The 14,993-nt window shown below is 57.9% G+C and overlaps 3 protein-coding genes across 7 annotated transcripts in view; all 3 read left to right on the forward strand.

Annotated features, from left to right (window-relative positions):
* The first annotated feature begins 4,070 nt into the window (after positions 1-4,070).
* Positions 4,071-8,370, forward strand: Dohh (deoxyhypusine hydroxylase). 4 transcript variants are annotated; one of them, XM_055607819.1, is made up of 6 exons: positions 4,071-4,221; positions 4,847-5,025; positions 5,630-5,945; positions 6,374-6,450; positions 7,146-7,386; positions 7,543-8,370. In XM_055607819.1, the coding sequence occupies exons 3-6, from the start codon at positions 5,672-5,674 to the stop codon at positions 7,857-7,859; spliced, it is 909 nt and encodes a 302-aa protein (XP_055463794.1). In that variant the 5' UTR covers positions 4,071-4,221; positions 4,847-5,025; positions 5,630-5,671; the 3' UTR covers positions 7,860-8,370. The 4 variants fall into 4 exon arrangements, with proteins under 4 accessions (XP_055463794.1, XP_055463793.1, XP_055463795.1 ...); XM_055607818.1 differs by lacking the exon at positions 4,847-5,025; XM_055607820.1 differs by lacking the exon at positions 4,847-5,025 and having other exon boundaries at positions 5,633-5,945.
* Positions 8,371-10,188: 1,818 nt separating this feature from the next.
* Smim44 (small integral membrane protein 44) lies at positions 10,189-12,084 on the forward strand. The gene is made up of 2 exons (XM_055607778.1): positions 10,189-10,554; positions 10,689-12,084. Exons 1-2 carry the CDS (start codon positions 10,320-10,322, stop codon positions 10,889-10,891), a joined length of 438 nt encoding a protein of 145 aa, XP_055463753.1. The 5' UTR covers positions 10,189-10,319; the 3' UTR covers positions 10,892-12,084.
* Positions 12,085-12,742: 658 nt separating this feature from the next.
* Smim24 (small integral membrane protein 24) overlaps positions 12,743-14,993 on the forward strand; it is a 3,069-nt gene continuing 818 nt past the window's right edge. The window contains exons 1-3 of one of the 2 annotated variants that reach the window (XM_055607581.1): positions 12,743-12,979; positions 13,062-13,281; positions 13,697-13,775. In XM_055607581.1, coding sequence (XP_055463556.1) covers positions 12,933-12,979; positions 13,062-13,281; positions 13,697-13,762 — 333 coding nt within the window. In that variant the 5' untranslated portion in view covers positions 12,743-12,932 and the 3' untranslated portion in view covers positions 13,763-13,775. Of the gene's footprint in view, positions 12,980-13,061; positions 13,282-13,696; positions 13,868-14,032; positions 14,096-14,993 lie in introns of those variants that run through there. The other variant, XM_055607580.1, reaches the window with a different exon arrangement.

Consider the following 14,993-nt stretch of genomic DNA (forward strand, 5'->3'; position numbering starts at 1 on the left):
CGAGATGGCTTAAAAGGTAGAGAGACCACAGTCAGGTCAAAGGGAACTGAGTTCAATACCCGGAGCCCACTTGGTGGAAGGCAGCGTTCTGACCATCCCACACGCACGCACCTGTGACTCCCCTAGTTAACGACACACACTAAACAAATTGAATTTTATTTTAGTTTTGTTTTTTCTAGTCAGGGTTTCTCCCTATTAGCCCCCACTCTGTAGAACAACCAGGCTGGCCTTGAACCCACAGAGATCCACTTGCCTCTGCCTTCAAGTGCTAGGATTAAAGGTGTGTGCCGCCACTACCAGGCACAAATAGAAATTATTAAACATTTAAAAATATGTATAGGGCAAAGGGTGAGCTTCAGGGCTGAGCTTAGCGAGCAAGGAGGGAAAGGGTTGTACAAAGGCCCTCGGGTGCTCAGCACACATTGAAACCACAGTTTCAGATTGTGGTGCCTGAGTACTCTGCCAAAACAGAACAAAATATCCGGCAAGGCTTTGGGGGAAGTTGGGCCAGGTTGCGAAATCCACAGCTAACGCAGTAGAGGGCCTGGGGCAGCTGCTGAGCAACAAACACAGGACAGCCAAGAGGCAAGACCAGGCTGCCAGAAGTGCAGCGCCCATCCAGAACCTCCTACTCTACACCAACACCGATGCTCCCTACATTCGCAACCCAGTGTCTGCACTCTGGAAGAGGCCATTCCCATAGTGGAGCATCACACCGCCATGAAAAAGGCCAGGACTGTGACGGGTTATCAAGCACACCCCAGAAGACACTGTGCTCGGTGAGAGGGCCAGACAAAGTGCAACATGAGGTGTACTCTGATAGGAAATGTGGGTCCCTGGGGCTGGAAGGTTCAGATGAGAACTGAGGGAGTTCAGGGAGACCGGCAGCCACCAAAAAGGAAATTAAAATGCATGCCTGTCATCCCAGCACTGGGGGGCTGGAGGCAGGAGCATCAGGAGTTCAAGCAGAGGCTGGATTCATGCATGGCCTTAATGGCCGGGTGGTTATAGCACTAGTTCTTGCAAAGGATCTGGGTGTGACTCCCAGGACCCATATTTGGCGCCTCAAAACCATAACGCCAGCCATGGGACCTGACGCCCCTTTTTGGACCTGTGGATACTGCACACACACATTCCACGTAAACTCATAAAGAACCCTTTAAAACAAGAGAGAGAAGAAAACCTGGAAAGTTATTTTACGATGTAGTGAGGTTTACTAACCTATACCTTTGCTAACTTTTATTATTAAGCTTGATTAAGTTAGCATACCAGCCTAGGGGTGGCGGTGGGAGGGTCAGGAAAGCTAGTCCCCAGAGAAGATAGAGGTGGATATGGTGACAGAAGCCTCCACCAGCCTGCTGGGTTGCACAGAAGACACAAGCATGCAGCACCTTGCAGAGCACCTCATAAGTCTCTGCTCCCACCCTGGGGTTTCTGGAACCCTAGAGGGTGGGCTACAGCCAATCCACAGCCACCGGCTATGTAGTCCCTGGGGTCAGAGGGGCACAGCGCTGCTCCGCTCTGCCGTCAAAACATAAACAGATACAATTTTTAGAAATTAATAAAATGAAAAAGGGGTACCCTGCTTGTCCTGCAAACACGACACGGGGTTCAGGTGACTGAGCAGGCAAAGACGCTCACCATCGAGCCAATAAACCTGGCTCAGTTCTCTCAGGACACCCATGGTAGGAGGAGGAGGTGGTTTCTGCACAGGCCACCTTGGTGTTTGTGCTCCACTCATAAGTAAACCAAAAAGTAGAAGGGAACAACAGAGAAAACCAGCCAGTCCCGGGCTTATGCACTGAGGCAGGAGAATCCATGGGGCTCACTCTAAGCGACAGCAAACCCCACTCTTTTGTTTGTTTTTGTTTTGTTTTTCTAGACAGGGTTTCTCTGTGCGGCCCTGGCTGTCCTGGAACTCACTCTGTAGACCAGGCTGGCCTTGAACTCACAGAGATCCACCTGCCTCTGCCTCCCGTGTGCTGGGATTGAAGGTGTGTGTCACCGGGCTAACAAAGCCCACTCTTTATTTATAGAGACTGGAGTAAGGAGGCTCCAATGGCTGCTAGCTAACCAACAAAGCTGCTGAAGCAGAACCCTTCCAGAGGGAGGTGGAGCCACACGGATGCTGGACTTCTGGCCATCATGGACCAAGGGTGGAGAGGCTGCTGAAGGGAAGTCCTGGCTGATGGGCCCTGTGCAGCCTTTCCTGGTATCAGTTCCTCCCAGGGCAGCCTGGGCAGCATGCCAAGCTCTGAAGCCGAATCTGCTTCCTGCACCTCTGGGCCCATCACTTCCCCTCAGCTGTTATGGGGGCCAGATTACACCTGGCATCACCACACCCTGTGACCCATCAGGGCCCCCACACCCTTTCCAGAAGCTTCATGTAAACACGTGTTGGAGCTGGCCAAGGGTGACAGTAAGGTGTGTTATATGCAGCAATGTTTGTTATTTGTTTTTTCTGTGTATGTGCACATGGGGACCAGACATCTTCCTCCATTACTCTCCATCTTGGGTTTTCAGGCAGGATCTCTCACATTAGACCAGGCTAGGTGGCCAGTGTGTCCCGGCGTCCTCCTGTGTCTCCCTCCACACACACCACCTCATGTAGGGAAGCCAACTTTCAGCGCCCTCAGGAAGTAGGTGTAGGCAGAGGGTTCCCCGTATGTTGGCCCAGCACTCAGGAGGCTGTGTCTCCAGTCAGAGGTCGGCCCTGGGCTGCAGAGCAAGAAGCTGGTCTCAGACATCTAAAGAGGAAATCAAAGAGATCAAGATGCAACTGGGCTCAGGAGTGCTGGCGCCCTTCTGTTTCCCACTCAGGACACTTGGAAGACTGACTACAAAGGTGGCCCCATCAGGGCTATGTTCTGTTTTTGTTCTCTTTGACAGGAGAGATTACGTGTAAAACCTTTATGGCCTGATTTCTGTTTTGTTTTTGGGACAGGGTTTCTCTGTGTAGCCCTGGCTGTCCTGGAACTCACTATGTAGACCAGACTGGCCTTGAGCTCACAGAGATCCTCCTGCCTCTGCCTCCTAAATCCTTGGATGAAAGATGCGTGGCACAGTGCCTGCTGTAAAATGTTTAAAATTCATTCATTCCCAGTTTAATTTTCATTATACTTTGAACTTTTTAGCATTTTCTTAAGTATACATTGTGTATTTTCCTATGCATACTCACATTTCCATATTTCTGTATCTCGAAACCCATATAAGAATGGGCTTCCTGGTAGCATTTTGATAGTGTATTTTACTCTTGCCTTCACTTCATTTTTATATTTTAAAATATTGTCATTACAGTAGATTACAATTTCATAATTACATAATATATTTCATGGTGCTGGAGAGAGGGCTCATGGGTTCCCAGCACCCACAGGGCGGGTTACAAGTGTGTAATTCCTGTTCCAGGGGATCTGGCACTCTCATACAGACACACTAAGGCAAAACAGAAATGCACATAAAAGAAATCTTTAAAAAGATGAACTTACGACAATTCCACACACATACATTTAATTTTTGTTTCTTTTTGTTTTGTTCAGACAGGGTTTCTCTGTGTAGCCTTGGCCGCCCTGGACTCTTCTGGGCAACTAGGAGAATTCACAGAGATCTGCCTGCCTATGCCTCCGGGAAGTGCTGGGATTACAGGCGCACGCAGGCCTAGTACTCAAAAATTTTAAACAGCGATTTTATGTGCAAGTCACTGCAGAGAGTGAAGGTTCGCTCCACCTATCCTGTGGGCCCGTAAGATCGGACGCACGGCCTCAGATTGGCTGCAGGCGCCCCCGCAGCCGAGCCACACCTTACCCCTATCCCACCTCCCACTCCTTTCTCCCTCCATTGTTTGGGTCACGTGTCCCGCCCCTGGTCTGCGCATGCTCTATCGGGATTGGTCGCTGTTGACCCTTGAATCGGAAGGAACCATCTTCTTTTCGGCACGGAGGGGCAGAGTCTTCTCTCGTAGGAGGACCGGAAGTCGCGTCTCTGGCTCCCAGGACGGTCCCAGGCCGTCGCGCTCTCCGGAGACACCCCTCCCCGCAGCGCTAGTTCCGCCCGGCCTGGTCACGTGGCCGCCAACATGGCGGCGCCCACGGAGCCCTGCGCGCGGCAAGGCTGCTGACTTGTTCCCGGCGTCCGTGGCGCTGCCACCGAGACCCGCTCCGACGCGTCCGGCGAGTGAGGAGCTCAGCAACGAGTCCCTGTGCCGAGAGCACTGCGGGCGTCGCCGTAAGTCCTCCGGAGGACTTCCGCTTTGAAGAACTAGCTGCCGGGGCGGTGGGTGGGCAGCTTGCCCCGGAGGGACCCCAGGGCGTCGCCGTGGCTTTCTCTGGGCTGCTTGGCCGCCTTTTACTTACGTTATTTGGTTTGACACAGCGTAGCACGTAGCCCAGGCTAGCCTCCACGGCCCTGCGTACCTACGAACGGCTTTGAACTCCTGACCCTCTTTCCCACGTTTGAGTGACAGGCTTGCCGCCCTTGCCCCGTTCACCCGGTGCTGCCCCATTCCCCGGGTGCGGGGGTGAGCTGGGGGTTCGTGCAGCTCGGCCTGCGCGTGCGCTCTCAGTTTCAGTTTTTGAAGACAGGATCTCCTGGGACGGGTCATACCCCTGCTTCAGCATCTCCAGCGAGGTGATGCCGTTCCTGGGCCTGACCAGCCTGGAACCTTTCTGCCCAACACCTAGAGCAGCAGTCTAGGTGCCACAAGATCCCGGGCCTCCCCTTCTGTTGTTCCGGGTTAATTGGGAGATGGGTCTTCGCCAGCTCCCCGTGGGCCTGCTTCCTGTGTGTTAATTCCATTTTTAAGAGGTGACCGTCCAGGCCAGGCGTAGTGACGCACACCTTTATTCCCCAGCACTCAGGGAGGCAGGCGGATGCATTGGGTTCGAGGACAGCCTGGTCTGCAAAGCGAGTCTAGGACAGCCTGGTCTGCAAAGCGAGTCTAGGACAGCCAAGTCTACACAGAGAAACCCTGTCTCGGGAAAACAAACAAACAAAAAACCCCCAAAACAACTACCAAAAAAGATATCTGAGGTATGCCAGGGCGGCTCTACCTCCCTCATTAAACCCAGAATGCCTTCCAGCTCTCTGCAGCCTGTTAGTCCTGTTTGTGACCTGGCTGCCAGGGTCATTGCTGGTGTCTAGATGACAGACAGCAGGTCTTTCTCATACCTGGAGATGCCTGGTTCCATGTTAATTCACCCGTGAAAGAGAGCTCCTGTGCCTAGTCACAAGCGGTGCAGAAGGTGAAACCTGAGCAAAGGCCCAGGGCAGGAGCAGGGAGAAGTCCGGAGGGCGAAGATCAGGGCAAGGCTTCATGCCTACATCCCTGGTCCTTGTGTGCAGCCTGAGACAGATCCCGGGGGGAGAAGCCGTTCACCTTGAGGCAGGAAGTTATTTGTCAGAACTCCACAGCAGGAACCGGGGACTGCTCAGGAGTGGGAAGCCACAGTCTGTGACCAAGATGGCTGTGAAGAGCACCCGAGGGCTCTTTTTTCCTTTCCCATCAGTGGAGGGTCGTGGATGTGGAGGCTTGAGAACGTTCCGGGTGCTGGAGCTCAGGGATCCTGCCTCTCCCTGGGGCTGGGAAGCATGCTTGCACCATGGCACCCAGCTTCACCTTCTCCCTTTTCTGCAGTAGGTTAAGGCCGCAATAAACCCCGCCCGCGAGGCAGTCGCTATGGTGACGGAGCAGGAGGTAGAGGCAATAGGGAAGATCCTAGTGGACCCCAAGCAGCCCCTGCCGGCCCGCTTCCGGGCCCTGTTCACGCTGCGGGGACTTGGTGGTCCAGAAGCCATCGCCTGGATCAGCAGGGGCTTTGAGGACAGCTCTGCCCTCTTGAAGCATGAGCTGGCATACTGCCTGGGCCAGATGCGGGACCCGAGTGCCATCCCTGTGTTGGTAGGTGTGCTGGGGGACACAAGCCAGGAACCCATGGTGCGCCACGAGGCAGGTGAGTGGGAGCGGCTAGTGGCGTGTGCAGCTTTGTCCCTGGGACACAGGCGGTGTGGCTGCAGGGGGAGATGGGAGCCGCAGGGCTGTGGGCAGAGAAGGGAGGGGCTCCTCATCTCTCAGCAGCAGAGTTCCAACCTCCTAGCCAGGTCCCTGGAATCACCCATGCCAGCCTGTTTCTGGCCTCAGGGACTTGGGACACCCTGTACCCCTTGTCCCTAAGCCTGTTCAGTGTGCAGGCCTGGTCTGATGATGACTTCTTACCCACCCGGAGGCTCCGGCTTGCATGGGCTCACTTTAGCCCCAGTAGGCCAGCTTCTTAAGGAAGGATTCTGGCCAGCTGGGAGGCTGTATGCCCAGTCACGGCCAGGGGTACCAGCTGGGTGCTGGGCATCAAGCAAGCTCCTGCCTGCTGGCTTGTCTCCTCAGGGGAAGCACTGGGGGCGATCGGTAACCCGGAAGTTCTAGACCTCCTGAAGCAGTATGCCACCGACCCAGTGGTTGAGGTGAGGAGACTCTTGACTAGTCCAGTCCTACTGGGACCAGCTCTAGAGTCCATATCTGGTTACCAGGGCAACCTCCTGGAAAAGGATGCTCTGGAGATGGAGGGGCACCCCACAAGTTCCCCCCACAGCCCTGGGTCTCCAGCCTTGAGATTTTGACCTCTGCCCTTACCTGCTCACTGCCAATGCCTGTGACCTATATGGTCCTTCTCCCTCACCCACCCGTTCAGCACCCACGAGTGTCCTTTCCATCTCTGAACATTCTATCCATTCCTGTCATGGAGCCCATGCTGTGTGGCCTTTTGTGTCTGTGTCTCCGAGCACCTTGTCCTGAAGGTTGGTCCACGCTGTGTTGTGTGTATGAGCCTTGCCCTTGTTCACGGCTGAGCAATGTATCTACAGTATGCCTGTGGCCGCTGGGCTCCACCCACTGCTGGCTGTCATTCCTCATGACCCCGTGCGTGGGTGTGCTCCCTGCTTCTCCTGCTCTGGCCAGCCTCATGGCCTTTGCACAGACTGCTCTGTGTTCCCCTGGCCCCTCACCCCCGCCCCTCATCCCAGGTGTTTGCTCTATCCCCTGCTTAGTCCGTGTCCTGCCCGAAGCCTGCCCGGCTCAGCTGCAGGGTGAGAGCGGGGACTGGGCCAGATGCGCACCCAGACGGCAGACTCTCACTGCCGCCCCTCCCCACCCCTTGCAGGTGGCTGAGACGTGCCAGCTGGCCGTCGGGCGCCTGGAGTGGCTGCAGCAGCATCCCGGGGAGCCTGCCTGCGCAGGGCCCTACCTCTCGGTAGACCCGGCCCCGCCTTCGGAGGAGCATGACGTGGCGCGGCTGCGAGAGGCCCTGTTAGACGAGGCCCGGCCTCTCTTTGAGCGGTACCGCGCCATGTTCGCCCTGCGCAACGTGGGTGGCGAGGAGGCTGCCCTAGCCCTGGCCGAAGGTGAGCATGGAGCCCAGCCCTGGGGACCTGGGTGGTCTCCTCCGCAGGGCGAGGAGGAGGAGACCCTCCTCCTGGGTGACGGTGGTCGCGGTGGTCACGGAGGGCCCCACGCCCACCCAGCCGTCCTCACCCTGTTTCCGGTCCCTTGCCCTGCAGGCCTGCGCTGCGGTAGCGCGCTCTTCCGCCATGAGGTGGGCTATGTGCTGGGCCAGCTACAGCACGAGGCAGCTGTGTCCGAGTTGGCAGCCACCTTGGCACGGACCACCGAGAGCCCCATGGTGCGGCACGAGTGCGCAGAGGCCCTGGGCGCCATTGCCAGGCCCACCTGCCTGGTCGCACTGCGGGACCACGTCACCGACCCTGAGCAGGTGGTGCGGGAGAGCTGCCAGGTGGCCCTGGACATGTACGCACACGAGACCGGCCAGGACTTCCAGTACGCAGACGGACTGGAGCGCCTGAGGACGACACCCTAACCCAGCTCCTGGCTCGCCTGGCAGTGCCCAGGGTGCCACCCGGCAATGCCCAAGGCGGTACTCAGAATGTCTCAGGTCTGCACCCTGAACCTGACCTGAACTTTGCACCTGGATTCTGCCCGTCACCTGACCATGTGCTGGGACTCCCTGTCACCTGATCCCGGCCTGCTGCAGCCCGGCCTTCTGTGTGTGGGGCCCGACAGCCGCGCCTGTGCTCCGGGGCAGCTGTGTGGGCCTCCTGCCCTGCCCTCCCACAGTGCCTGCCTCGCGGGGTGCCCACTCCTGCTGGCACTGCCCTGTGACTTTGTGTCTCATGTGCCAGTCCAGCCCAGCACAGCCTGCAGCGGGGAGGCTTCCAGGCTTGCGAAGGCGGGGTCCCATGGCAGGGTTGACCGAGCCTGAGTTCACAGGGAATGGGAGTGTGTGGGCCGCCTCGCCTCACATCCAGGCCAAGCAGGGGCACAAGCCAACCCTAGGCGCCACACAAATAAAATAAGTTATTTTTCCTAAATGCTGGCTCGTGGCGTACAAGGTCGGTGGCCTTGGGGGTCACACAGGAAGAGTCCAGCTCCCATGAGTCTGTGCTAACTGGGGCGCCCCGCTCCCTGCACCCCATCCACCTCTGTAAATGGATTTGACACAACCCACCACCCCACAGCCGTCAGCTCTACTTTCCAAGGCCTGGAACCCAGATGGGTGCCCTAACCATGCGCACGATGCCACCGGGCGGGTGGCTCTGGCGGGTCACGGGCCGCCGGGCCTCCCTCCAGTGGCCACAGCTCTCGGCTCAGCAGGTCCCAGAGACCTCCGCCTTCTTTGCTCTCCCCACAAAGGGGGCCTGGCCAGGGTGCCTGCACCAGTCCAGCCGGCTGTGTCCCAGAGCAGGACTGGTTTGAGGCCCCCGCTGCTGGCAGATGCCCGGGCAGGTCGGCCAACATCACTGCCACCCTGGAGCTCTTGATGTACGAGATTTTATTTACTTGAGGCAGCATGTCTCTGAACCTGGAGCTTGCTGAGCGACCTGGGCTGTGGTGCTTAACGGGTCCTTCTGTCTCAGTGCCCCGGGGCGCTGGGGCACGGTGCAGCCACCTGCCTGGGTTCTGCATGGGTTTGGGGGGTGTGGGTTCAGGTGTCTGGTTGTTGACAAGCACCTTCGCCTGAGCTAGCCTCCAGCCCTGTTTTAGACACGTGGGTGCTGAGAACCAAACCCAGGTTCTGTGCAAGAGCCGCTCCGGCCAGTGAGCTCCCTGTTCCTCCCCAGGCTGGGTCTCCTGCAGCCCAGGCTGCCTTGAACTCCAACCTGACATGTAGCAAAGGATGATTCCCGGCCTCCCTGCCCTCGATGGCAGGTATTCGGCAGCTCCACCATTTTTTTTTTTAGTTGGGGCTGCAATGCATAGACCAGGCTAGACTGGAATTCCCTTGCCTCAGTCTCCTGGATGCCAGGCATCCCTCCCTCCAACATTCTTCCTGGCTGGTCACTTCCGTCTGTCCATCAACACAGAGCGGTTGCCAAGAATTCTCGCTCGGGATGCAAGCCTCCTCACCTCCCATTTCTCCCCATTATGGCTTAAATGTGTGTCCCCAGGAAATGCCCATGGGAGGCCTCCTGAGACCCAAGTTACAGCTCCCCTTTCTGCCTTCCGTTCCATCTGACCTGGTCGGTCTCCTGGGTCACCCTCCCTGATCCCTCCTGGCTTTGTTCTCCTGGCCCGGCCCTTCTGCCTCTCTCTCAGTCTTTCCATCTCCAGGCCTCCACCTGATACTCTTCTGTGGAACTCAGGCCGTGTGGAAGTCACGGGCAGACTGTGAGGCCGACACCCCTTGCCCAGCTGTCCCGAATACTGGGTGTGCACCCGGTGACTCAGACCGTGAAGCGGGAGGCAGTGTGCGTGCGCTGTGGGCTTGGCTGTCCTGGATGTGACATCAAGCCCTCAAGGCAGGAGGAACATCCACCCTGCCAGGGACACCCGAGATGGGGAGAACCACAGCCGGGAGCGCCTCTCAGAACTAGGATTTGAACCCCGTTCTCTCAGGGAGCACTCAGGCTCCGCCCTTGTAGCTCCCACTGCGCTTAGAACCTCCCAGGGCTCCTCCAGGCTGTCCTGAGCACTCAGTGTAGAGCCACGGTCTATGCCACTCCTCTATCCCCGTCCTCCCCACAGTGGCCACCAGAGGACGGCCGTGAGCAGACTGCGCTGCCTGCAGCCCCCTAGGTGCCCACCCGGCCCTCTCCTCCTCTCCTCCGTCCAGTCCCCACTCTGTCCCTCCCCCTGAGCGCTCTCCCGGGGCCTCAGCAGGCCAGCTCTCTGCTTAGCATACACCTGGGCAGAGGGCTCCGGGCTGCGAAGGCCCTGGGGTCAGTGCGGATGTCAGCGTCACTTCTGGGGAGGGAGGCAGGGACCCAGCCCTGACAGATGGCCTGCAGGAGCCGTCCTAATCCTTTTAGCTCATCCCCTAATGCGCCCATACGTGGCTCCTTCTAAAGGTGCCCCAGCCATCGCGGGGTCCATGGATGACAGAGAGGACTGGAGCCCAGCCCCTCCGATGTATGAGGAGTACCGGCCGCCCCCGCTGGACGCCATCCGCCTGCCTCGCTATGCCATGTACCTGCTGATGGCCGCCATCCTGGTGGTGGCCGTGGCCTACGCCATAGTTGGCCACCTCATCAAAGACCTAGCCCACGACCTGGCTGGTGAGCCACGCTCCTGGGCTGGGGTCACCGGGGGTGCGGGGTGGAGCCCAGGACCTGGGCAGGGTCTGCCCACGGGGTGGGTGGGGCCAGGGGGCGGGGTCAGCCCCGACCAAACCAGCTACTTGTTACTGCAGACTGGGCCTTTGGCCCCAAGCCCGACCAGGAGGAAGGTCCCCGAGAGCTGCGGGCCAGCCTGGCCGCCGAGGACCTGGAAGAGCTGGACCTTCAGCTGGCCCTGGCCTGGCGCGGGGAGGAGGACCCTGCCCGCGCTCCGCGACGCCCCTCCATCGCCTTCAAGGACCCGCCCGTGCAAACCAAATTTTGGAGGCTGGGCTGACCTGGCGGGACAGCCCCTGAGACTCTGCTGGGCAGAGCGGTTTCCACGGGCCCTGTGTCCCCACCGCTGCTGCAGTTGGGCCACCTGTGTGTGCCGCAGACATGTGTGGCCCATAACACAGGGTTTGGCCGTCCTGAAACTCACAATTCTCCCGCCTCAGCTTAAGTGCTGGGTTGCAGACTCCACCCTCACTTTATTAAGACTTGTAGATAGGATCTTACGTAGCCCAGGCTAACCTGGAATTGATGTATAGTAGAGGATGATCTTGAACTTCTGATCCTCCTGTCTCCACCTCCTGACAGGTGTGCCCCGCCCCCCAGCTTTTGTGGCATTGGGAATGGAGCTCAGCGCCTCCAACAGGCTGGGCCTGACATTTTCTCCTTTTTGGTTTTTTTATGGCAGGGTTCCTCTGTGTAACAACCCTGGCCATCCTGACACTGACAGACATCTGCCTGCAACATTGCTTCTTCATTATGCAATTCCTCACACAGACTCCCGCCCCAGGGGTGTTTGCTGAGAGGAGGAGAGACTGCAGCCAGATTCACGTACAGATTAAAAGTTAGAGCATCCAAGTGCTGTCACCTCCCTGTCTACCTGGCCCTCCTCCCCCACCCACATAACCTTCCTGGGTGCCTCCAGGGAGCCTAGCAGCACAGATGGGAAACCGAGGCAGGCCGCTGAAGAATGTCTAGGTGAAGTCTCACGGGAGACTTGTCATACCCAGCACAGAACTATGCATTAGGGTCCTGTCCCCCTCAGACTTCAGAAGGCTGAGGCAGGAGAATGGCAAATTCCAGGCCAGCCTCAGCTATGGAGCAAAAGAAGCCAGGTGGGGTGAAGCCCCTGGGCTGTGAGACCCGTGGCCCAGCCATTCCTCGATGGCCCACCTCGCTGGCAGGCCTGTCAGTGTGGGCGCCTGATGGCCTATGAGGACACGTATACAGTAGGAGCTTAATCTAGGCCTGCCTGACAGGTTGAAGCAGGTCCTTGCTGACTCTGCTCAGCATTCACCTGAAGGGTCTGTCTGTCGTGGCATCTGGAGGGCGAGGGCGGGGCTCTATAACCATCCACACAGCAGTTTTCAAACTTTTAGTCTGGCTGTCCTTAACCTGAGTTCTGAGTTCAGTTCCCAGCAACCACACGGTGGCTCACAACCATCTACAGTGAGATCTGGTGCTCTCTTCTGACGTGCAGGCAGAATGCTGTGTAAATAATAAATAAATAAATCTTTAAAAAAAAACACAAAAGCCTTTTAGTTTATGATTATTCTAAAAAATGAATTCAAGCCGGGTAAGGTAGTTTCTTTCATCCAAGTACTCAGGAGGCAGAGGCAGGGGGATCTCCATGAGCTCAGGGCCAGCCTGGTCTACTGAGTTCCAGGATAGCTCTGGCTGTTGCCAAACAAACAAAGAAACAAATGAAAAACAAAACCAAATTTATTTTCCAGACCCTGTGAGACTGGCCTTGAACTTGGTATGTAGCTGAGGATGACCTTGAACTCTTCACCCTCCTACCTCCACCTAGGAGTGCTGGGGTGACAGGTGTGTGCCATCCCGCCTGGTTTCTAGGGTGCTTGGGATGGAACCCAGGTCCTCACGCATGCTACAAGAGAGCGCTCTGCCCCGGCACACGTTTTCTTTCTGGTGCCCAGGCTAGGCCTGAGGCTAGCCATCCTGCCTCAGGCTTCCCCTGTGTGGGAAGGACAGGCACAGGGCACCAACACCTGATCCTTTAGCCTCTCAGGCGCCCAGGCTGTGGCTGCTGCCGTGAGTGACCCCCGTGGGTGGGGCCCCCTTTGCCCAGGTGGGGCTCACTATCTAATCAAGCTTGGGGCTCAAGGTTGAGGGCAGAAGCCAGCTCGGGGTGTGTGTCAGCTGTCCGCATGCTCCGCCGGCAGATGGCCCTGCCACCGGACTTGAGGGTTCCTCCCGCCTGGGAGCTTGGTGCTGACAGAGCTCCCATGACTGTCAGCCCTCAAGCCTGATGGTGGGCACGTGTGAGGGTGAGGGCGTCACAGCGAGATAGCCTGACCTCTTGCAGGATGCTGGAGCGGATGCCTGGGGCTGGTCCTGGGCTGCCGGGCTCCAGGTAGGGATTCGAGGTGCGGGGGAAGGGAGGGACGGCCCGCGTTAATATTAAACCAGCTGCAGACTCTGCCCTCCCGGTGCAGGGGCCTGATGCCCAGCCAGGCGGGCATAGGAGGCCGGACCACAGGGGGTAGGTCCCCCGCCCCCCCCCCCAACTCCCGTCTTAACCCCACCCGGGTCCTGCGCCGCTCACAACGCAGCTGGACGCCGACCGGTTCCCAGCGCCGCTGGCCATGGACACCCTGGGCAGCCTGCTGCTGCTGCTGGCCGCAATGCTCCTGGCACCGGCTGAGGCCCAGCAGGGTAGGACTGGGCTTTGCAAAGCCCGTGCGGGGGGCGGGGAGGGGGTCAGGAACTCGGGCAGGGCCTCTCCACCGCCTCATTTCCCACTAGGAGAAACTGAGGCACGGAGAAGGCACAGGAAGAAGAGGAAATGTAGAGGGCCCTGGTAGGGAGGAATGCTCCCCAGGGCGGGCGCTCGTCCTTGGTACCCTTCTCAGCGCCCACAAGCTGAGGCCGCTGCCTTCCAAGGTGGTTCTCTGAGTCCATACAGGCCCCCTGGGAGCCCCCCCCCCCCCCCGGGCTTTCTCTGTCAGCCCCTCCCCTCCAGGAAGCAGGAGAACTGCGAGGACCCCCACCCCCAGTCCGGCCTCTTTAGGTCTCTCTAAACCCTGCCCTCCAGGACGAGCCCCTTTCCTTAACTTCCTCCTCCCCGCAGACCCCTCCTCTCCCTGCGCGCCCCTCCTTGCTGTCTCTGACTGGTCCTGCCCTCCGCAGCCTCTGAGCGCCGCCTGAAACCCTGGCTGGTAGGCCTGGCCGCGGTAGTGGGCTTCCTGTTTATAGTCTTCGTGCTCATGCTGGCCAACCGAGTGTGGTGCTCCAAAGCCAGGTGAGGAACCCCCACCTCGCCGCCGGCCTCCTGCCTTTCCGCGCTCCCTCACGGGGTCAGCCTGGAGGTCACCTCGGTTCACCGCCATCCCTGCCCTCGGTGGGGGATACTGAGGCAGAGAACAGCTTCCAGCTGTCATATCAACCTTTGTTCCCGTGTGCGCAGAGCGGAAGATGAAGAGATCGCTGTCAGAATGGAGCACATTGAGAGCCAGAACATGGAGTCAAGGTACCTCAAAGGCGACCACCCCTGGGCAGACAGTATGGTGAGGCCTAGCTAGGACGGGGCAGTGCCCAGCTCTGTCCAGGAATCCCAAATGCAGGGTCTGGCTCTGAGAGAAGTGGGGACACAGTTGGAACAGGCAGACAGGAATTATGATGGAATATTTATTAATTGTAGAGGGACTTCCTAGCCCGGCTGGCTCCCAAACAGTTGAGGCAGAGACCAACCGATTCATTTACACAGCTTTAAGCACACTAAGCCCGATTTATACTGATTTTCTAAGCTAGTCTGGCCACCTCCCAGCCACACTCCCCAAGCTCTGTGCCAGTCTTCATCCTGTCTGGGCTGGATCTACTCCCTTAGGCCATGTCCTCTCTCTCCTTCCTCCTCTTCCCTCTCTCTGCCTCTTGGTCCCCACCTGAGCTCCCAAGTCTGGGAACCAAAGCCCCACCCCCACGTCTCTTTTGCCTAGTTACAGGCTGTCTAGACTTCATTAACCAACCAGAGATAATTGGGGAACGAAGTTTACAGACACTGTTTGGTGTCCATGAGAATTCACTTGTCTGGACTGCAACCAGATCTTGGGGTCCAGACTTTAGCATCTGAACACATATAGCACTGGATCAAACCCCCAACAGAGCGTACAGAAGAGCGCCATGAATGTGATAGGGCCCTGAAGATGGGAGGGTTGAGAATTAGAGACTGGGTGTGCCTGTAGCTAGAACTGCAGAGGACACAGCTGCCTGCCCTGAGATGCAGCATGGTTTTCTGTCAGCATCACTCTCTTCAACCACTGACCCATCATCACCCACCCATCCATCTACCATCCATCCACCATCCATCTACCATCCACCCATCCATCCATCTACCATCCATCCACCCATCCACCCATCCATCCACCATC

Source organism: Psammomys obesus, unplaced genomic scaffold (genome assembly GCF_907164565.1).
Source record: "Psammomys obesus unplaced genomic scaffold, mPsaObe1.curated_primary_1811, whole genome shotgun sequence".
NCBI classification, from domain to species: domain Eukaryota; kingdom Metazoa; phylum Chordata; class Mammalia; order Rodentia; family Muridae; genus Psammomys; species Psammomys obesus.

Excerpts from the sequence above, each read along its gene's own strand:
- Dohh (XM_055607819.1), top strand. The coding sequence starts at position 5,672 with ATGGTGACGGAGCAGGAGGTAGAGGCAATAGGGAAGATCCTAGTGGAC. Across the intron at positions 5,946-6,373 it reads CATGGTGCGCCACGAGGCAG|GGGAAGCACTGGGGGCGATC; the intron begins GTGAGTGGGAGC and ends TTGTCTCCTCAG. Across the intron at positions 6,451-7,145 it reads CCACCGACCCAGTGGTTGAG|GTGGCTGAGACGTGCCAGCT; the intron begins GTGAGGAGACTC and ends CACCCCTTGCAG.
- Smim44 (XM_055607778.1), top strand. The coding sequence starts at position 10,320 with ATGCGCCCATACGTGGCTCCTTCTAAAGGTGCCCCAGCCATCGCGGGG. Across the intron at positions 10,555-10,688 it reads CCTAGCCCACGACCTGGCTG|ACTGGGCCTTTGGCCCCAAG; the intron begins GTGAGCCACGCT and ends TTGTTACTGCAG.